The following is a 22,489-nucleotide window of genomic DNA, read 5'->3' on the forward strand; positions in this document are numbered from 1 at the left end:
TTTTTCCTCATGGTATTGCAGAACTGTTTAAATATTGCCTTACAACCATTTATTTCAAATGGAACGATGAGTTCCATGAACAGACTGTTGGCGTGGCTGCGGTGAGCACCTTAAGCCCAGTTATATCGAATTTCTTTAAGGAAAAGCTCAAGGAGCAGCATTGGAAATTGGCAACAAAAAAACAAATATATGATTCTGCAGTATGAAAGGTAAGTTCGTTTTGTGGAGGCATGGCAGAGAGGAACTAGGTCATTTTTTACAAGAATCTCAATGGGATTAATCCGAAGATTGTTTACCATAGAGGGGGAGGGGGAGGAGGAGGCAGGCAGAAGATTAAATTTCCTTGATGTGCTAGTTGTCAAGAAAGATGATGGTAGCTTAGGCCACACAATTTACCGAAAACCAATGCACGCTGTCAGTTACTTACACTGCGATTCAAACAAAAGCAAGGCATCATACAAATATTGGTGAATAGAGCAAGGAACATCTTTGAACCGTAGCCACTCGACACAGAATTAAAACACCTCACCAGTGCATTGCATAAGAACGGTTATTCGTCGCCTGAGTTAATGTGAGTGTTTAAGACTGCCATGCAAAAATCATGGTGTTGCACAAGGGCCTGTGAAATTAAATTTTCCTGCATTTCAGTGAGGATGTTACTGGCCGCAGAGGAAAAATCTTAAAAATGGAAGCTACATGTTCATCTAAAATTGGCCAAGGAAGCTTGGAAACTGCTGGAAAAAGCAGGAATTCATAGGATTCAATGTACTTGTGGAGATCGGTATGTGGCTACTACACTCATACTCATAAATTAAGGATAATTGCAGAATGTGGTGCTACACAACGTGGCACTACACAAAACTGGCACTAACAGCATAGGCACATAGGGAACACACATGACACAGATCTGTAAGTACACAGTTTTGGTGATACGTTGAGAAAACCGTCCCGAAACATGTGCTACAAAACGCCACAGTTTCCTGCGCATGTACCCCGACATCAATATGGGATATGATCACCATGCACAAGTACACAGTCCGCACACCGGGCTGGCATACTCCGGATCACGTGGTTGAGCAGCTACTGGGGTATAGCCTCCCATTCTTGCACCAGTGCCTGTAAAGTGTCATAGGGGTTTGAAGACGTGCAGCGATACATCGACCGAGAGCATCCCACACGTGCTTGATGGGGTGTAGGTCTGGAGAACAGGCAGGCCACTCAATTTGCCTGATATCTTCTGTTTCAAGGAACTCTTCCACGATGGCAGGTCGGTGGGGCTGTGCGTTATCATCAATCAGGAGGAAGGTGGGACTCACTGCACTCTTGAAAAGGCGGACATACTGGTGCAAAATGACGTCCCGATATACCTGACCTGTTACAGTTCCTGTGTCAAAGATATGCAGGGGTGTACATGCACCAATCATAATCCCACCCCACACCATCAAACCGTGACCTCCATGCAGGTCCCTTTCAAGGACATTAAGGGGTTGGTATGTGGTTCCTGGCTCACGCCAGGTGAAAACCCGGCGAGAATCACTGTCCAGACTATACCTGGACTTGTCCGTGAGCATAACCTGGTGTTCCAGTGACCATGTACTGTGTTCTTGACACCAGGCTTTACGGGCTCTCCTGTAACCAGGGGTCAGTGGAATGCACCTTGCAGGTTTCCAGGCGAATAAACCAAGTCTGTTCAGTCATCTGTAGACGGTGTGTTTGGAGACAGCTGTTCCAGTGGCTGTGGTAAGGTCCCAAGCAAGGCTACCTGCAGTACTCTGTGGCCATCTGCCGGCACTGATGGAGAAATATTGGTCTTCTTGTGGTGTTGTACACCGTGGAAGTCCCGTACTGTAGCACCTGGACACGTTTCCTGTCTGCTGGAATCATTGCCATAATCTTGAGATCACATTTTGTGGCACACGGAGGGCCCGTGCTACGGCCAGCTGTATTTGACCAGCCTCCAGTCGCCCTAGTATTCTACCCCTCATAACGTCATCAATGTGTGTTCTTTGAGTCATTTTCAACTCGCAGTCACCATTAGCATGTCTGAAAACGTCTGCACACTTATTCGCTGCAGCGTACTCTGACATTCACCAACACACCTCTGCATATGTGGACTGCTGCCAGCGCCTCCGTGCGACGACCGCAGGTCAAATCCACCGCATGATCATACACCGAGGTGATTTAAACCCACAAACTGCCCACCAGAGTGTTGTTTCACCATGTATCAGCATATCCTTAATTTATGACCATGAGTGTACAAAAAGAACAGTCAAAAAGACTAGAAGAGCACAAGGGCAAATGCAGAAGGGTGGAGACGGATAGATCAGCATGCTGTAAAACATGCTTAGCACTCAAGAGACCACCACAGTCATTTTGATAGGACTCCAGTACTGGAAGTCAAGAGGATGCAGTGAACGGCTATACAGAGAGGCCATAGAGATTGTTAAACACCCCATGAAAATTGATAGAGAAGAGGACGGCATGAAAAGGGGTCCCTGGGTTGATTTAGACACGATATCTTTGCCATATGTACTGATAGTGAAGTTGACCTGTTAAAATTCCTGGAATCTCTAAACACCTTCTCCCAATTAAACTTCATATGGTCCTATTCTGAATCACATGCCACTTTCCATGATGTTGATCTCATCCTCACAGAAGGCCAGCTGCACACTCTGTCCACATTAAACCCATTATCAAATAACAGTACATACATTTTGATAGTTGGGTCATTCCACGTCAAAGGGACAAATATAAAGTGTGTCCCACTCGGTGACCTCCAAATCTAATGAAATTTGGTGTGAAAGCTCTATACGGTCTTTGATGGCTATATATCAAATTTCAGTCCAATATCTTAAGTGGTTGAATTTTTTTGGGGCTTTTAAAGAGAGGCTACTCACCCTCACATCAGGTACGAAGGTGCATATGTGCCACATTTGCTAGGCTTTTTTTTTTAAGTTCTAGCACACATTTGGTCATTTGCTTTAACATACATAGATAACTTTTTATGCTGAATCACACTATGGCAAAAATTTGGGGTTAGCCACACCTAAATACAGATACAAACCTCAAAAGTGGCTAAAAACTCCATTGTGCTTTTCTGAGAGCCAAGGTTTGAATGACCACTGTTACTTTCCAAATAAACCACACACACCAAAATTTCAGAAGGTTATTCCTGCCTGTGATGTCTATATATGGATAAAATTTAATTAACATTAGATGCCTAGAAGAAAATATATACATCTGCAAAATTGGCCAAAATTTTCTACATGGGGGCAATATCTCAGCTGTGTATTATTCAGTCCTCTTTTTCTTGCTGCAGCTTGAAAGAGCATGCTTTAAGCTTTCAAAGCTATATTGTTCAATTTCTGGATCTTGCATATTGATGAGTAAGAATACCTATTCAAAAGTAGGGAAAATGGACTATTGATAAATACAAAAAAATTAATAAAATTTGAAGTTGTAAATCAAAAAATGTGTAATTATAGTGTCCTTTAATAGTATAGGATTTGCCTGTGGTTTAGGGAACGTAACTGTGCTGATAAGTGTTTTTACATTATTATACAGTATAGAATATAAATATAGTAAAACCACAGAAAATACTGTTAAGATTATAAAATCTAGGTGATCATAATTGATCATAATGTTATGTTGTTTAGGATGTTTGAACCCTTCAATGCACAGTGGTGCATATATGCATTGTTACTCAGTCTCCATCGACATTATAAAGCAGAAATAGTTTTTAAGGCTCTATCCTCGCAGCAATGATTCATTGCTGAATCAGCATTTTCAATTATTGGTTTCATTATTGGCAATTTTCACTGTATCAGTCTTCTGTGCAGTGTAATCTTCGGTTTTACAATCTTAGTGTTCAGTACTAAGTCTTTTAATAATCAATAATCATTGTTTTAGCTGAAGATATGTGCTAAAACGATATGTTTTAGTGGCCTAATTTGTACATTTTATATACAAACAAGATTGAATCTTCTGTGCTTCAAACCTGGATATTCATGAGCTTTAAAAATGGCTTGTTATAGGTTAATAAATTACTGTTTAAAATGAATGAAGAGACACATTCACACAGCTACTTTGGTGGATCAGATTGAGCTGATCGTCATAAGTCATCACCATTCTGTTATGTTAAAAGTAAACTACAATTAAGAAAATGTCGCCAGTGGACAAGGAGCTTCTACGATGTAGGTCTGGGCTTGGTTTTTCTGAAGCTGCCCAGAATTGTTCATATTGGAATGCCTTGTTGATGACAAATTTCAGTTTGTGCAGAAGACTTGCTGCAACCCATTTGGTAAAGAAAACCACCTAACCAAGAAGGCTTTAATAGCAGTAATCATTGCAGTGTATGATAGGTTTAAGTTACTGACTAAGGGAGTTTTCAAACCTGGTCGAAAGTTTGTATCACATGTAGACACGGAGTGACCCAAAAGAGTCATCCCACCAGAATAAGCAAGAATCACCATCCACTGAAGACATGGATGTTGTTGAAGCTTGCTTTACTGCTAATACTTAATTAACATCACTTGGAGAGTCACCATTAAAGGTTCAACAGATCAGCAAAAGGGAATCAATGGGATACATAAAGCACAAAGCTCTGAAATCGCAAGGCAGCATTACTAAGATAATCACCACAGCTGCTGGTGTGAGCCAAGTACATGTTGCTCAAATACAAACGGAAAGGTGCAAAAAATTTAAAGATACGCATATCTTAAATTGAAGATCTTCAGATTAAGCTTAAGGTTTCAAGAAATTGCAGTAAATTTCAAATTTTGACCCTGGCCCAAATGGTTGGACTTTTGAAAAACAGCTAAAGAATGTGCTGTTTTGACTAAAATAAAGTAGTAGTCTAGGAAACTAAAGATGGAAGATGGTATTTTGGCAACACTGCAAATCGAAAGGTAAAAAGTTCAATGATGAAGTAAAAAAAATGTCTTCACTTTTTTTTTTAAAAAAAAGGTGATGGAATTTTCTTGCAGTAAGAACAAAAGAAAAAAGATTCACAAGCAGAAACACCTGCTTCTTTGAAACCTGAAAGAAATGTACGTTGCTTGTTGTAAGCAATACAGAAATCAACTGATCTCAAAATTTTGTGTGCTCAGACCGAAATGGTGTACTATACTTACTGCTTCTGGATCACATTTGGTGTGTGTGCGTGCACGTGCGCGCATGCGTGTGCGTGTGTGCAATTCATCAAAATGTCAAATTGAAGTTGGCATCAAAAACATCCACCCAAGATGACTACAAGGTTGTGAGGGGAAAAGACTGTAATCAGTTTGGAATCAAAATATTGTATGCTGCAATGTTATGAGGAATGTCCAGGAAAAATACAACTAGAGGCTTTTCTTGAAGATGCTACACACACACACACACACACACACACACACACACATCGGAGACATGCCAGAGAACTGATGAGGATTTCATTGAGGCACTGATTTTGAAAATTACCGGTTTAAGAAGCCATCACTTCGTGACAAAACACTAAAGTCTATACCTTAAACAGCTAAAAAGAAATCTCGCAGAAAATGAATTAATAATATTGACGGATTTTGCTGAGAATTATTCATTTGTTGTTAAAGATGCTGTGAAAGGATTGCATTGGGGGAAAATAGTCAGGAAACATTACATCCATTTGTTATTGATTTTGGTGGCAGAGTATTAGCATTTGTATGATCCACGACTGTCGCCATCATGATACTATTGCTGTCCGTGCCTTTCAAATAAAGTTAATAGCATACTTAAAGACAAAGACTGAAAACATTAAGAACGTTTATTTCCTTAGTGATAGTTTAGCTGCTCAATATGGGAATTTCAAAAATTTCATCAATTTATGCATGCATGAAAATGATTTTGGCATCACTGCTGACTGGAATTTCTTTGGAACAAGCCAAGGCAAATTGCTCTGTGATGACATTGGGGGAACAGCAAAAAGACCAGCAGCCCGTTATAGTTTGCAGAGGCCCTTAGATAACAAAATACTGACTCCATATGATTGAAAAAAAAATGAGCCTGACAAGAAACAAAGTTTGCCATGAGACATACAATATCTGGAACAAGAGAAAAACATCAGTTTAATTCAATTAAGTGTAATCAGCTCAGCGTAAGCACAGTTTCCAATGATGCTACAGCATTCACAGTTAATTCCTCCAAAGCAGATGAAGAAATTCCAGCAATCTCAATTGCAAGTTTACAATGAGGACAGTATTTTTGCATGTATGTGAGACAATTTTTGGTGAAGACAATGCAGTTATCCACAGTCCGTCCTTGACAAAATTGTAGAACTAATTAACCAAAAATGGAACAGACTCATTAGGTTTTTGTTTTGCTGATTTGCTGTGTTGTGTATTGTACTAGTTTTATGGCATATGTTAAATTGTTTGAAACTGATTTACACACTGCAATAAACAAATTAATTATGGATCTTAATGAGCACAGTATTTAACTTTTCAATCTTCTCGCAGTACTAATATAATAAGTTTTGAAATGTATTCTTACTCATCGAGATCCAGAAATTTACCAGTATAGTTTTGAAAGTGTAAAGCATGCTCTTTCCAGCTGTGGCAAGAAAGAAAGGATTGAACAAGACACAGTAGAGGGATTGCACCCCCCCCCCCCCCCCTCCCCTCCAAAGCATGTACAAAATTTTGGGCAACTTTGCAGATAAATATTTTTCATCTAGGCATCCAATGTTAATTAAATTTGATCCACATATAGGCATAATAGGTAGGAATAACCCTCTAAAATTTTGGAGTGATTGGTTCATGAGAAAAGAAGCAGTGGTCAGTCATACCTAGGCTCACAGAATAGCATGACGAATTTTTTAGCCACTTAAGGGGCTTGTATCTATATTTAAGTGTGGCTAAATCTCAAATTTTTGCCATGGTGTGATTCAACATAAAGTTTTCTATGTATATTAAAGCAAATGACCAAATGTGTGCTAGAACTTTTAAAATTCAACCACTGAAGATACTGAACTGAAATTTGGTTTATAACCATCAAAGACCATATAGAACCTTCACACCAAATTTCACTAGATTTGGAGGTGGTAGAGTGGGGACCCCCTGGTCCCCTTGATGTGGAATGACCCAGTTGCCATTCTTTCCAGGTCAAATATTCCCTCCCATACAGCCTTGGCATTTGAGGCAAATGTATTTGTTTGGATGCAGATTCTTAACAGACGTACACCACCATTCTCATCTCAGCCTTTTCCGAACGTAATTACCCCACTAGCCTAGTTCAAAAGCAGATTTCCTGAGCCATCACATCCAGAACTGATATTGCTGAACCTTCCAAAAAACAACCTCGGAACATGCCACTTGTCAGTCAATATTATCCTGGTTGTGAATGTATGAATTGGCTACTTTGATAAGGCCGTGACTTCCTAAAATCATGTCGTGAAACGAGATCCATTCTGTCTGAGATTTTTCCCACTGCACCTAGAATAGCTTTTAATTGCCCTCACAATCTCCACAATATCCTTGTCAGACCTTATGCTCTTCCTGCATCCATCTCCATACTATATAGCTCCTACCCATGTGACCATCCCTACTGCAAGACTTGTTCTGTGCATCCTACTACCACCACTTGTACCAGCTCTGTAACTGGCAAAACATGTACTATCAAAGGGAGAGCATTCTGTGAAATGACACATCATATACCAGCTGTTATGTAAACACTGTTTGGCCTTCTACATCAGCAGATGACTACCACAGAGTTATCAATTGAGATGAATGGACATAGGTAGAGGGTGTATACTGGCAACACACAATATCCTGTTGCAGAGCATTCTCTACAGCATGACAGCCATGACCTTCGTGCCTGTTGCACCACACGTGTCACCTGGATTCTTCCCACAGACTCCAGTTTCTCAGAACTCCACAAGTGGGAACTAGTGCTACAAATCCTTGGTTCTCGCCACCCGTCTGGTCTTAATTTATGTTAAATTTTCCCGTCTCAGTATTTCTTCACAGTACCGTATTTACTCGAATCTAAGCTGCGCTTATTTTCCGGTTTTTGTAATCCAAAAATCCGCCTGCGGCTTAGAATCGAGTGCAAAGTGGAAGTCCTGAAAAATCTTGGTAGGTGCCACCACAACTAACTTCTGCCGTCAAATATATGTAGTGCTACACAGGCATGCTTTGCAGGCACAAAGATAAGTACTGGCGCCAAAACCTCTGCGTCAGTGAGTTTTGTCCACTGCATTTTCATACATTATCCAACGAAGTAAATACAAATTCCGTATTGTTCCTCTTTGAATGTAGCAGCATTTCAGTGTACTACGAAAATCCGACTGGCAAGACTGTTTGGGATATTGGTCAATATGGCCAACTCGTTCTGAATTTTTTCCTACCTGTGAGAAGAAATGGTTGCTAATAGGAACTTGTATGAACTGTGAATCACATGCAGTATGCTCTTCATCATAAGAATAATATAAATATAAACATTTTGCCATGTATTGTTTCATGTTTGCTGCTATCTCATTTCAATCCTGTCTGCCTAATAAATTACGAAACTAGAGTGAGACAACACCAAACGCGGAAGGATATTCATATGTCATGTTTATGTTTGTGTTATTCTTATGCCTAATAGTGATACAGTCAGAAATGAAGCACAGCAATTGACTAGATTTTTAAATCTAAGATGACTCTAATTTCTGTGCAGAATGTAATGTACTAAAGAGGCGCCTGCAAAGATTTTCAAACGGAGAAAAATTTTCGCTAAAATCTCGTTCAGAACATCTTCTATCATACACTGTGTATTATTTGGTTCTTGTTGATCATTATCAAAGAAAGCAGCAGTGTAAGTAACGACAAACAGCAGTCTCTTGCCATTGTTTTTCTAGTGAGATGATTCCTCTCTTTTTTTTAATTGTAAGCGGCGGTAGTGCGCAAAAAAGCAAGCCATGCCACGAGCGGAGACAGGCCGTAAACACTCATTATCAGAATGCGACAAACAGTGCATGACACAGTACAGTAATGCATTTTCAGCTTAGTGACGTAAACACCTATAACAAAGAGAACAGCACTTATCAGATCAAAGAAAAATAAGCAATCAATTCAAACCAGACGAAGCATGTGAAAAAGGAAGGGTACCCGTATAAATACGGATGGAGTGCCTGACGCTTAGCAATGGCTACGTGGTAAAGCTTAACTGCTAAGCTTACGACTTGAACCAAACTACTGTAGCTGCATCGTCATTCATTAGAGCTAAATTGTGTCTCATATTACAATGGACCAACTTTGTTTTGATTTGGAGGTGCAGCCTAAAACTTTTCTCTCCCCATGAATTTCGAGTCTCAAATTTCAGATGTGCCTTAGATTCAGGAAAATTTTTTTTCCTTGATTTTGAGTCTCATTTTTCAGGTGTGGCTTAGATTCGAGTAAATATGGTAACTACTCCTTTCTTCACTCGTTTTAATTTTCTACGTCTTTCATTTTTTGACCTGTCTATTTTTCACTGTCCACCTCCCACCTATGTTACATACAATGTACTTAGATTTTCAAACTTATTAACTCATGCACAATGTTTTGATAGTAATCTCTCTTGCATATTACTGTGACCTCTACCTGTAAGCTCTCAGGTTTTCAAATCTTGTCAAGTGCAGTCCCCAACAATCAGTCTTCCTTCTCATCCCGTCCAGTAAGACTCCTCTGACCCAGGGTTCTGGGTGACTTTTCCGAGCTCTACCCCTTTTCATAAACCTCTCCAGTTCGTTTCCCCATTAGCCCTCTTCCTTCCCGTTCAACCCTACTGCTGTAAGGATGAGCCACTGGCTCCGAAAGCTTGTATAAGTAAAACCTTTTCATACATGTGTGTTCTCCTTTCACTGCTTGGTGGTTATATTTTTTATCCATCCAGTTGCATTATATTGTCAGAAATCGATTATTTTAATTGTTTTATAATTTTTTGTATAATTCGATATAGAAAAAGTATTTTTAAAGCAGAATTTCATCTGCTCATTCAATAGAACGATCCCAAATTAATGAAGTGCAATATTTGCTTGTCGATATGTATTACAGGGTGTATACACTCCAGAACAACTGGGAAAAGGTGGGAATTTTTCATCAGGGAAAATTCAAGGAATTTTTCATTCTGTTTTCAGTTAATTTTTTGTAATTTTGACTGTTAAGATCTGATTTTACTTTATCCTGCTGTTGCAGAATAGTACTAAAACAATAAAACATAAATGAGTGGATAACATCAAAATAAAGCTTGCACCAAAATAAAGCTTGAGTTGCAAAGAAAATGAGCCATTTGCAGCAAAACACACAGTACACACACAAGCGTCTGCCGGCAGCAACATATGTCAAAGGCTTTAGTGTGAAGACTTTGCAATACTCATTACAACAAGTTGCTTTTGATGAGCATGAGGTCACAACTGTTTTCATTTCTAACAGGTTGCAGAAAAATATTGTGAATGGTGATTTGAAAAGCGTTTCTTTCAACATAAATATTCTTTTACGAGAGATGAACTATGTTACATGTGAAAAAATGTGTGATGAATTTCTTTAATCACAGAGCATTTTACTCTCATTCAAAGCATGAGGACTACCCACTTAGAAAAATTTCAGGCCCAGAAGACCAGCCATATATGCCATTATTTAAAATTTTACTGGCACATATGTGTTTGGTAAATCTTAAGAGTAACACAAACTAGAAAAGACCAGTATTTTAATATGAAATCATAGGTTTTCTTGTAGCTATAGTGTGTGTGTGTGTGTGTGTGTGTGTGTGTGTGTGTGTGTGTGTGTGTATGAATTTAAATCATTAACGTCTTCTTCATGATTATTTGTTTATTTATGCCACTTAGCAGTGATGTTGATATTGACTGACTACATCATGTTGCCTATGCTCTGAATATCTGCTGTTATTGGCTGGTGAGATCAGGTGAAGTGAGCCTTGATTGGCTGACAAAAATGCATCACAATCTCTATTTCAGTGTTTCATAAGCTACCGTACTGTGCTGTATTTGGTAGAATTTGTATTTGTACTATTGTGATGAAAATATGCAGTATACATGTTGTCGTGCATCAAATATCTTTCTAAAACATGATTCTTCTCCCTCCCCTCCCTCCCCTCCCTCGGGTTTTGTTTGCGGCAGTGTCAAGAAGTTTTACACTGGTATATAACCACTACCATTCAAAAGATTGATAAGTTTTGCAGCTCTGAGGAAAAGTATGTTCATCAAATTACCTTCCATCAGAAAAGTGGAATGTGCTAGACAGTTGTTATATAACTTTCAAAATGGTAAAGAGCAGCAGTTGGTAATCACTTTCATTATAACTTTGTTAGAGCAGATCCAGTTTTTGGCTAGTAATTGGCCATTATCAATGCAGTATTTTGGAGTTAAAAATATACTGGTATTTCTACACCTGTTCTTCTGGCTCTTGTCAAGGTTCAGTAGAATGGAAATGACAACTGATGGCTGCTGTTTACCATTTGGAAAGTGTATTGTCACTTAACATGGAAAAAGTCTATTTTCACTTCTAGAAAAAGTGTATTTTTAACTGGGGAAAAATAGAGGAATTTTTTCTTCTCAGCATATACATCCTGTGTTAGAAGTGTCACTAAAATATGAAAAATAACAAACTGCTCGTGCTGTCACTGCAGAAGTACTGAGTATACTTCGTGTTTTACTGTTCCTACTAATACATACTGAAAAAGCAAATATCAGACTAATTTCAGACCGCTCTGTTGAATGATCATGAAAAGTTATGCTCCAAAAATTATTTTTCTGCATTGCATGATACAAAAATTAATAACTATGTACATTAAATCTGTCTCCGAAACCGTTCGGAATACGACATACTTTATGCGAAGACTATCCGCATGTAGTGTAATATTTCTTTGATCCTTATGACTGCAGTTCTCACATACAGAATGTTTCCCTGTAAAGCTAAGTTTCGAATTTGGAATTTGTCCAAACTTTTTTTAGCTTGTTGATTTTAAGTAATGTGTTGGTATTGATTGCACCTGAAAACATCTTTCCTTGGGATGAAGAGATTTTGAGCTGATTTGATCCTGCAACTGATAGCAGCTCTGAATTCCATACTTCACGAGCATGCATAGCAAGCCCCTTTCTTTCATGTGGATGGCGGTTTCTACAGCGTGGATGTGGCCCGAGGTATTCATGCCTGTTGTACGAGGCGATTAAAAGGAGTTTCACACATTACGGCCATCATGTGATGGTACCCTGTGAGGTTTGACCTCCATACTTCCAAATTTTCCTGAAGAGTGAGCCAATTGCGGAAGGGAGCCTTATAAAGCGCATCGTGTCCATCGTGCATTGAGATCTTTAGCCCACTTTCTTGTCGTTGCATTGCAGTCCTGCCCATTTTCCATCTCTTGGGCAACGACACCTTCCTGGGAGCATTTCCCACCATGCACTATGCAGTGTTGATTTCTGTGTTGACGACGACCATGGACTTCTTTGCACCTGATATCCAGCATGGTAGCCAGTCTGATATGGTGGGGCCGCCAAGTACCCTGTTGGTTGTAGCCCCCCTGACCACACAGGGATCGCTTTGCTGATGCCTGAGCCGTTAACACCCACGTATGCCAAGGGGTAGATGCCCATCCTCGTGGGGCATCGGGACTCCCGGCAATGGCCATCCTGCCTGGTGGCCTTTGCTGCGGCTGGGTGGCGCCCGTGGGGAGGCCCCCTGGTCGGAGTGGGTGCCATCAGTGCAGATGACACGCGATGAAGTGTAGTCCACCATCTCTTGCTGGTGGTGAAACACCAGCAGTCTCTAAGTGATCACGAGCTCAATTCAATGCACAGAAGTAAGACCCCAAAACGTTCCCCTCCCTGGCCGCACCATGGGAAGAACGTCAGGCTAAGGATGGCAGCGGATCTTATTCGCCCCAGTACCTTGTATGTTCGAGAGCTGTTGGGGAATCTTTCATGATGATGAAGCCTCAGTTTTTTTGTTGCAAATTTAGAGGACAAGTTCGAGGCGGTGGAGGGCATGTCCAAAATGATCCGGGTCTCTCCTGATAGAAACAGCATCATCTGCCCAGTCACAGGAGTTACTCGCTTGTGACAAGCTGGGGGGTGTTTCTGTAACCATCACGCCCCATAAGAGCTTAAATATGGTCCATTGTATCGTATTTCACAGAGACCTTCTTTTGCAGTCCAACAACAGGCTGTGCACCAATTTAGAGCGGTGAGGTGTACATTTTGTTGGGCGTGTCCACCGGGTTCTGAAGGATAATTAGGTTGCTACCGGGGCCTTCATCTTGGCCTGTGAGGGCGATACATTGCCCAAGAAGGTCAAGGTGATGGTCTACTGGAGTGATGTAAAGCCCTATATCCCTCTCCAAATGCGGTACTTTAAGTGCTGGAAGTTCGGCAATATGTCTTCCCACTGTACGTCCAGCATCACATGCCAATATTGCTGATGCCCATCATGTCCCAATACTCCATGTGCCCGCTTCCCATCTGTGTCAACTGTAGAGAGCACCATTCACCCTGCTCACCTGACGGCAGAATTCTCCAGAAAGGAAGGAAAATCATGGAGTACAAGACCCTGTACAGACTGACCTACACTGAGGCTAAGAGAAATTTTGAATGCCTGTGTCCTGTGCGTATGACATTGTCTTACACTGCTGCTACTACATTTCTGGCACCATCAGCTCCGCCAGCCCAGGTCACCTCTCAAATCCGGAAGACTTCGGCTGTCCCCTTGGTGGGGGGGGGGGGGGGGCGCATTTCCCTCCCTGTTACTCCTGCACCACCTGCTTCAGGAGCAACACCACCCCAACCATCGGGGACATCCATCCCCACTCCTAAGCCGGAGAAGTGTAAGCCTTCTTCGGCTTCTCTCGCTAGGAAGGAGTCCCTTGGTTCACTCCCTTCCCAGGTTTCTTCTAGTGCTAAAGACGACACCCGCCAGTGGCTGAAGAGCCCAAAAGCAGTTGGCGTAGGGCTTCATGCTCTTCCTCAGTCCCGGAGACTGAGCCAGTGAAGTCCTCCCAGCCAAGGAAACCCAAGGAGCAGTGAGAGAAGTCCAAAAAGAAAACCACTAAGACCAAGGAAATAGTGGTGGCACCCACACCACCGCTACCTACAAGCTCTGTGGCTGAGGATGGGGTGGAGATTTTGGTGACTGCTGAGGACCTAGATCTCGCCAAACCCTCAGACACCATGGATACAGATTGCTCAGGCAATAAATCGGTGGCAGCAGGTGACTGCGAGGCGTAAAATGCCTCATTGAATGTTCCATGCCTTCCCAGTCTCACGATATCAACCTCCAGTGGAATTGCAGTTGTTTTCTCCACTGCCTGGCTGAGCTACGGCAACTGTTAAGCTTCACATCTGCTATCTGCGTTGCATTCCAGGAAACCTGGTTCACAGCAATGCCGACCCGTGCCCTCAGAGGCTATGAGGGGTATTACAGGAACCGTAGTGACTATAATTGAGTGTCGGGTGGAGTTTGTGTTAATGTCCTAAACTCGGTCTGTAGTGAACATGTGGCCCTTCAATCCCCACTTGATGCTGTGGCTGTCAGAATAAGGACGACACAGGAAATAACTGTTTGCAATGTATATTTTCCTCTAGATGGTGCAGTACCCCTGAATGTATTAGCTGCACTGATTGATCAACTCCCTAAACGTTTCCTACTTCTGGGAGATTTTAATGACCATAACATAACCCCTTGTGGGGTAGTACCATGCTTACTGGCCAAAGCAGGGATGTCGAAACTTTACTTTCGCAATTCGACCTTTGCCTCTTAAATACTGGGGCCGCCACACGTTTCAGTGTGGCTCATGGTAGTTACTCAGCTATTGATTTGTCAATTTGTAGCCCAGGACATCTCCCATCTATCCACTGGAGAGCACATGACAACTTGTGTGGTAGTGACCATTTTCCCATCTTCTGTCACTGCCCAACGTCAGATGCATGGACGGCTGCCCTTATGGGCTTTGAACAAGGGGGATTGTGGAACTTTCACCTCTGCTGTCACCACTGAATCTCCCCCACAGGGTATCGATGTGAGGTTGAGCAGGTGACTAGCACAATAGTTTCCGGGGCAGAAAACATGATCTCTCGCTCTTTAGGGTGCCCAAGATGTAAGGCAGTCCCTTGGTGGTCGCCGGTAGTCGCTGAAGCAATTGAGGAGTGTCGGCGAGATCTACAGTGGCATAAGCGGCACCCTTCCCTGGAACTCCTCATAGCCTTTAAACGGCTCTGTGCCCGTATTCTCTACCTTATTAAACAACGGAAGAAAGAGTGTTGGGAGATATACGTCTCCACCATTGGGTGCCACACGGCACTTTCCCAAGTCTGGGCGAAGATCAGACCTCTTTCCGGGTACCAGGCCCCAACAGCTGGCCCCCATGTTACCATAAATGGCGAGTTATGTATCGACACAAACGCCACGATTGCCGAGCACTTTGCCTGAGCCTCTGCGTCGGAGAGTTACCTCCCACTCCCCCCTCCTCCAGCTTTTTTGCACACTCAAACGGAGGCTGGAAGGGAACATCCTCTCATTCACTAGGCACTGCAGTGAATCCTATAATGCTCCATTTACAGACTGGGAGCTCCTTAGTGCTCGTGCACATTGCCCTGACACAGCTCCTGGGCCTGATCGCATCCACAGCCAGATGATCAAACATCTCTCATCTGACTACAAGCGACATCGTCTCATCTTCAACCGGATCTGGTGCGATGGCATTTTTCCATCACAATGGGGGGAGAGCATCCTCATTCCGGTGCTCAATCCCGGTAAAAACCTGCTTGATGTGGATTGCTATCGGCCCATCAGCCTCACAAACGTTCTTTGTAAGCTGCTGGAACATATGGTATGACGGCAGTTGGGTTGGGTCCTGGAGTCATGTGGCTTGCCCAGGGTCGCTCTACCATTGATAATCTTGTGTCCATGGAGTATGCCATCCGAACAGCATTTTCCAGATGGCAGCACCTGATTGCCGTCTGTTTTGACTTACATAAAGCATATGACATGACTTGGTGACATCATAGCATTGCCACATTGCATGAGTGGGGTCTCTGGGGACCACTCCCGATTTTTATCCAAAACTTCCTGTTGCTCCGTACTTTCCATGTCCAAGTTGGTGACTCCCATAGTCCCATCCATATCCAGGAGAATGGAGTCCCGCAGGGCTCTGTATTGAGTGTCTATTTTTATTGGCCATTAACGGTCTAGCAGCAGCTGTCGGGCCCTCCGTCTCACCTTCTCTGTATGCAGACGAATTCTGCATTTCATACTGCTGCTCCAGTACTGTTGTTGCTGAGTAGCGCCTCCAGGGAGCCATCCACAAGGTGCAGTCATAGGCTCTAGCCCACGGCTTTGTTTTCAGCCGCAGAGTCGTGTGTCATGCATTTCTGTTGACGTCGTACCATTCATCTGGAACACGCACTTCGCCTTAATGATGATCCACTGACTGTAGTGGAGACATATTATTTCCTAGGACTGGTTTTCATCACTCGTTTGACTTGGCTCCCTCATCTTCGTTAGCTTAAGCAGAAGTGCTGGCATCACCTTAATGTCCTTCGTTGCCTGAGCAGCACCAATTGGGGTGGTGATTGCTGTATGCTGCTGCAGCTGTACAGAGTGCTTGTCCAATCCCGAATTGACTATGGGAGTGTGGTATACAGTTTGGCAGCACCTTCAGCATTGCATTTTTTCGACCCTGTGCACAACTGTGGGGTTTGATTAGCAACAGGAGCTTTTAGGATGAGTCTGTTGACCAGCGTACTGGTGGAGGCTGGTGTCCCTTCACTGCAGATCAGACGTGCGCAACTGCTCACCAGTTACGCAGCACACATTCATAGTTCCCCTGAGCATCCGAATTACCGTCTCCTTTTCCCGCCCACTGCATTCTTTCTCCGGCAACAGTGGTCCAGATTGGGGCTAATGATTGCGGTTTGCGTGCGGTCCGTTCTCTCTGAACTGGAGTCCTTACCTTTACCCCCTCTACTTGTGGTCCGTTCACGTATGCCTCCATGGTGTACACCGCGGCTGCAGCTTTGTCTGGACCTTTTGCGTGGCCCTAAGGACTCCGTTTACCCTGCTGCTCTCCATTGTCACTTCCTCTCGATTCTTGACGTGTTCCAGGTCTGTGAAGTGGTTTTCACCGATGGCTGATAGTCATGTAGGCTTTGCATATGTTCATGGAGGACATATTGAGCAGCACTCCATGCCAGTTGGCTCCATTGTTTTCACTGTGGATCTGGCGGCCATATCTCGTGGTCTTGAGTATATCCGCTCATGCCCTGGCGAGTCATTTCTCCTGTGTACTGACTTATTGAGCAGCCTACAAGCTATCGAGTAGTGCTACCCTCGCCACCCTCTGGTAGCGTCCATTCAGGAGTCCTTCTATGGCCAGGAACAGTCCCGCCGTTCTGTGGTGTTTGTATGAACCCCAGGACACGTCGGAATCCCTGGCAACTTGCTGACAGGCTGGCCAAACAGTTGATGCGGAATCTGCTTCTGGAGATAGGCATCTCTGACGCTGATCTGTGTTCTGTCTTACACCGCAGGGTTTTCCAGCTTTGGGAGATGGAATGGCATAACAGCATGCATGCCATTAAGGAGACTATGAATGTGTGGAAGTCTTCCATGCAGGCTTCTCATAGGGTATCAGTTGTCCTCTGCCAGCTCTGCATTGGCCATACGTGGCTAACGCATGGTTACCTACTTCGTCGCGTGGACCCACCTCAGTGTCGCTGTGGCTCCCAAATGACAGTCGTCCACCTCTTGCTGGACTGCCCACTTTTAGCTGCTCTGCGGCAGACTTTTAACTTCCCCAGCACGCTGCCTGTGGTGTTGGGTGACAGTGCCTCCACAGCAGCTTTAGTTTTAAGTGTTATCCGTGAGAGTGGGTTTTATACTTCTATGTAGGTTTTAGCACATGTCCTTTGTCCCTCTGTGTCCTACACTCTGGTGCTTTTAGGGTGGAGGTTTTTAATGTATTGCAGACTGGCTTTCCGTTTTTATTCGCGTAGTTGGCCAGCTACTGTAATCTGCTTCATGTTTTACTCTCTTCTGTTTCTGGCGTCTGTTTTCTTATCCTCTCTTGTTCCTTTTAGTGTTCGTTGCCTTCCCTTCGTTCTTGTCGCTTTTCCTTTCTTACTGTATTGTGCTTTCTGTTTTGCCCATGTTATTCTCACACTCGTGGCATTGTTTTATTATTACCAAGGGACCGATGACCTTGTTGTTTGGTCGTTTCTCCTGCCTCTAAACAAACAAACAAAGCAACCAACCCATTTCTGGCCAGCAGGTGGATACACACCGAAGTGGAATGACAAGTCATTCTGCAGTTCCCTAACAGATAGCGCTAGCAGCAAGCCGGGCAGAAAGAGAAGCATTAACTCTTCATTTAAGTGTTTGATTAAAAGCAAAGAACAAGAAGACATTCATAATTCATAGAAAATTAATATAAATGCATCATTGGATGCTGTTGCAGGGTGATAGGCTTTTCCCTATGTGTTTTCATTGTTCCTCAGATTAAAATTTAGTAGCCTTATTTATTTCAAACGTTGATAGTTCCATAGCATGTCTGTAGGTTTTCATATCAGCAGTACTAGACGTGCTGATAGTGAAACTTGTAACAAGAATTTTGTAGTTAAAATGTAGTAGTAGTAGTAGTAGTAGTAGTAGTAGACTTGATTAACTGATTGATGAAGTATATAAACCCCTCGTGAAAGAATGAAAGCAGACACCAACTCTGTGTATTAAGAAATCTTATGAAAAATGTATAAGGCGTTACCAAACACAGTGGTAAAATTCAAAACGTTGATTAAGTGGCTGCATTGTAAGGAACAAATGTTTTGTTTTTACTGTGTACTATTTGGAATGGGTAATGATGATTTGGAATGGCGAAAGTGAGGAGTAGGCAAATAGTGTCTTCAAAATATCCTTTCGAAAATTAAAGAACATGAGAGTTCCATTTCACACATCACAGAAGCTGTAAAATACAACCAGCTAGGTACAGTAAGAATTGACCATTGTCTTTCACCACACATTTGAGCTTTGAAACATAATGAGAAGGTTGATCAAAACGGAAGTACAATGAAGAGACTTACGTGGACTATCTGCTTTTTACTACGTCAAGAGTTAGCTCTTGGAGGTCATGACGTAGGTATCAGTAAATAAAGGAAACTATTTACAGCCTTTGAATTTCTTGGCAGAAGAAGAACCATACATGTAAGATTATTTAGCATCCTATGGAGTATTTAAAACACTTTCTCTGGCGCACAGAGTGAGTTAAAATTTCATGTGAAGTTGAAAATAGTCCTTTTATGTCAGCATAAGGCGACAAAAAATGGATGTCTCAACTAGAAGTCAAATGAGTATAATTTTTTGTTTCCCAGATAATGAATCGGGAGAAATAACAGAGTTTTCTTAGGGTTTTAGGAAGTATTCAAAGATGGGAATGCATAAGGCAACTGTTTTTGTTGCAAGTGCTATGCAATTGGGACTATTGGTAAAAACAAATTAGTATCGCAAACATACGATGGTTGCAGTGTTGTGACAGGAAAAATTATGATGTCCATTCTGTTGTTGAACAAGCATATCCTCATGCTGTCTTTATCCACTGCTACGCACATCAGTTGAATCTAGTCCTCCTCTGTGCTTGTAAAAAAAAAAAAAAAAATAATTTACACGATTAAAAATAAGTGTAAAGTCTAGCAGGATTTCACACATTTTTTAGCAGTTCCAGTAAAAGAAGTGAACTTCTGAGGGAAAGGGGATTTAAACTAAAAATTTCGTGTGAAACAACGTTGAATTTTCATTCATGAGCTGTACAAACTGTTATTCTTCACCATATAGACCTGAGAGCAGCATTTAATGATGTGATAAACAGTGAATGGTGGGATGATAATTCTTTACACCAGGCAATTGGGCTAAATAGTATACTGGATGATCAAACTTTTCTGTAGTACTGCAGCTGTGGAATTCAATTTTCCAACATTTTCTTTTTTGACATCTTTCAAAGTAAAACTGTGGACATAGGACGCTGTAAGCTTGATATTGAAACCTGCACTATGGCTTTTGATAGAATAAGATGTGAGGAAATTATTCTGAAATGCATAGTGGAAGCCGAGCGCCTTATAAATTCAGCAAGAGCGTCTAAAATTAATTTTAACAAAACAGAGGCAAGTATTCAGAAATTGAGAAGGCCATCATTCAGAATAATTGAAACAGTAGTAGTAAACATGGAAACTAGATACTAGGTCTTTCAAGAAACATAGTTTACAGAAACTTCCTGGCAGATTAAAACTGTGTGCCTGACCGAGACTGGAACTCGGGACCTTTGCCTTTCGCGGGCAAATGCTCTACCACTTGCCCGCGAAAGGCAAAGGTCCCAAGTTAGAGTCTCAGTCCGGCACACAGTTTTAATCTGCCAGGAAGTTTCATATCAGCGCACACTCCGCTGCAGAGTGAAAATCCCATTCTAGAGTTTACAGAACTTGTAAATCAGAAAAAGTTCTCAGGTTATAGTAGGCCAAACAATTTCCGATACATGAAGTTGAAAAGCAACTTAAAATACATCCATTCTTTGACACTGATAAACTGAAAGGGGAACTTATTTATTTACAGCAGTCAAGATAAACGTCCAAAGCCTCAGGACCTCCTGAAAGCCATAATTAACAATAGATTAAAAAACGTTCTCTGAAGGTGTGAATTTACTTTTGTTGGTTCTTAAAATTCCAGGAACCACTGCATCTTGCAAAAGTAACACGAGTACATTCAAACCCATTAAAACATACCTTCACAACACAATGACAAATGACAGACTGCCAAACTTGGCGATTTTGGCTGTAGAGAAGGGAACTGCGAAATCTTCAACCAAACTCCTGGAGATCGTATCTTGTTATATATTTACACTAGAAAAAGGACAGGAGGATAGAATTAATTTAGGAAAAGAAAGTAGCAATGAGTTATGGGTTATCTTTTTATTATTGTGTGACTGTTTATTATTTTTATGCATTTATTTATAACAGTTTCTGTAGTAGTTTCAATCTTAGTAGAAATAGGTATCCAAGTTCCTTTTGCAGTTTTTCTATTTTACAAATTTTTGTTGTAAGATTTTTCTTTTTTCGAAATTTGTAATTCTCAGCCTTCCCTACAAAAAGTGCCACACTTCACCACTTTTAATCACCGATATGTTGTTAAAAACAATTATAACAATTCCTATCAAGAACTGTATTTTTTTATGAATTTTCTGTGTACTGTTGCCTTAAAAGGCATACTTTTTTAATATGTGAGTTATAACATGAAAACAATTAACTATTAAAATTCTTGAAACACCAGTGTAACTTTTGCATAACTTTATTACAACAAAACGTACCAGTACTGATGAATTTTCGAGAGATTTTCAATGTGTCGGTGATTAGAAACAACAGAGATTTGTAGGGTTTATGTTATAATATAAAACCCACAAATATGGGTTTCAACTGAAAATGACAAATACAATGTCTTCCAAGCTCTGCTTGTGAGGTAGAGTGTTCTTACAGCTTATTGGTTCAGCTGTTAATAGCATGTTTCTGGACTATTGCAGAACTGTGTGTTTCATGTGAGGCAATGGCTCGTCATAACAGCAAGTGATGTCACAAGACTTGTACAGCTCCACGTTAATGTTAGTGAACTTGTACTATGCAAGAATGACTTTACTTGTGCTGAAAAACATATCTTTACATTGATATTGCTGATATTTTTACTTAATGTATGTTTGGTTGAATGTATCGATTATTCTTTCCTCAGGCCGATGGCATCGTGCTGAAAGAAAGAAAACTAAACATCGCACCTGCTATAAAAAAACAGGTATGTTCAATTACAAGATGAAATTTTCAGAATTTGTAATGAATGTATTGCTCACATATGTATGGGGACTACTTTTTAGTTCCTCCTCTGATTAACAAACCACTTTTTCCAGAAAATTGGTACTGCACTAAATGTTTCAAACTGTTAGTCTCTGTACTACCAGCTGTCTTTTCCAAGCCCAAGTCATTGCTGTCGTTTTTGTTGTTGGATGGTTGTTAGCATTCCTTAATTTATTATATTCTACAATATCCCAATCATCATTTGCTTGAAAATAAGCTGTGTGGCCAGAACTTACCTGCAGGAGGTGAAAATCCAGAACTGCTAATAGTGAATTTTCCTTTTGTTACTCTCCTTAGTAGTAAAAGTTTATATTCCCACTAGCTCTGCAGTTGACGAAGAGATTAAAAGAATGTGTGATGAGATAAAGGAAATTATTCAAATAGTTAAGAGACAAAAGTTGTGATGAGTGATTGTAAATTGGTATTTGGAAAAGGAGGAGAGAATGGACTGGGGTAAAGGAATGAAAGAGGAAGCCACCTAGTAGAATTTTCCACTTGGCGTAGTATAATCATGGGTAACACGTAGTCTAAGAATTGTGAAAGATGTTGCATATGTGGAAGATACCTGGGGACACTGGAAGATTCCAGATTGATTAAAATCTGGTACAATTATATAAATCGTAAGACATT

The 22,489-nt window shown here is 41.5% G+C and overlaps 1 protein-coding gene across 5 annotated transcripts in view; it reads left to right on the forward strand.

The window, feature by feature from the left end:
* LOC126473785 (atrophin-1) overlaps positions 1–22,489 on the forward strand; it is a 192,923-nt gene that overhangs the window by 36,577 nt on the left and 133,857 nt on the right. For all 5 annotated transcript variants that reach the window (XM_050101057.1, XM_050101056.1, XM_050101058.1 and 2 more), the window contains one exon: positions 21,741–21,800. In XM_050101057.1, the coding sequence (XP_049957014.1) occupies positions 21,741–21,800 (60 nt within the window). The remainder of the gene's footprint in view (positions 1–21,740; positions 21,801–22,489) is intronic.

This window comes from Schistocerca serialis, chromosome 4 (genome assembly GCF_023864345.2).
Source record: "Schistocerca serialis cubense isolate TAMUIC-IGC-003099 chromosome 4, iqSchSeri2.2, whole genome shotgun sequence".
Lineage (NCBI taxonomy): Eukaryota > Metazoa > Arthropoda > Insecta > Orthoptera > Acrididae > Schistocerca > Schistocerca serialis.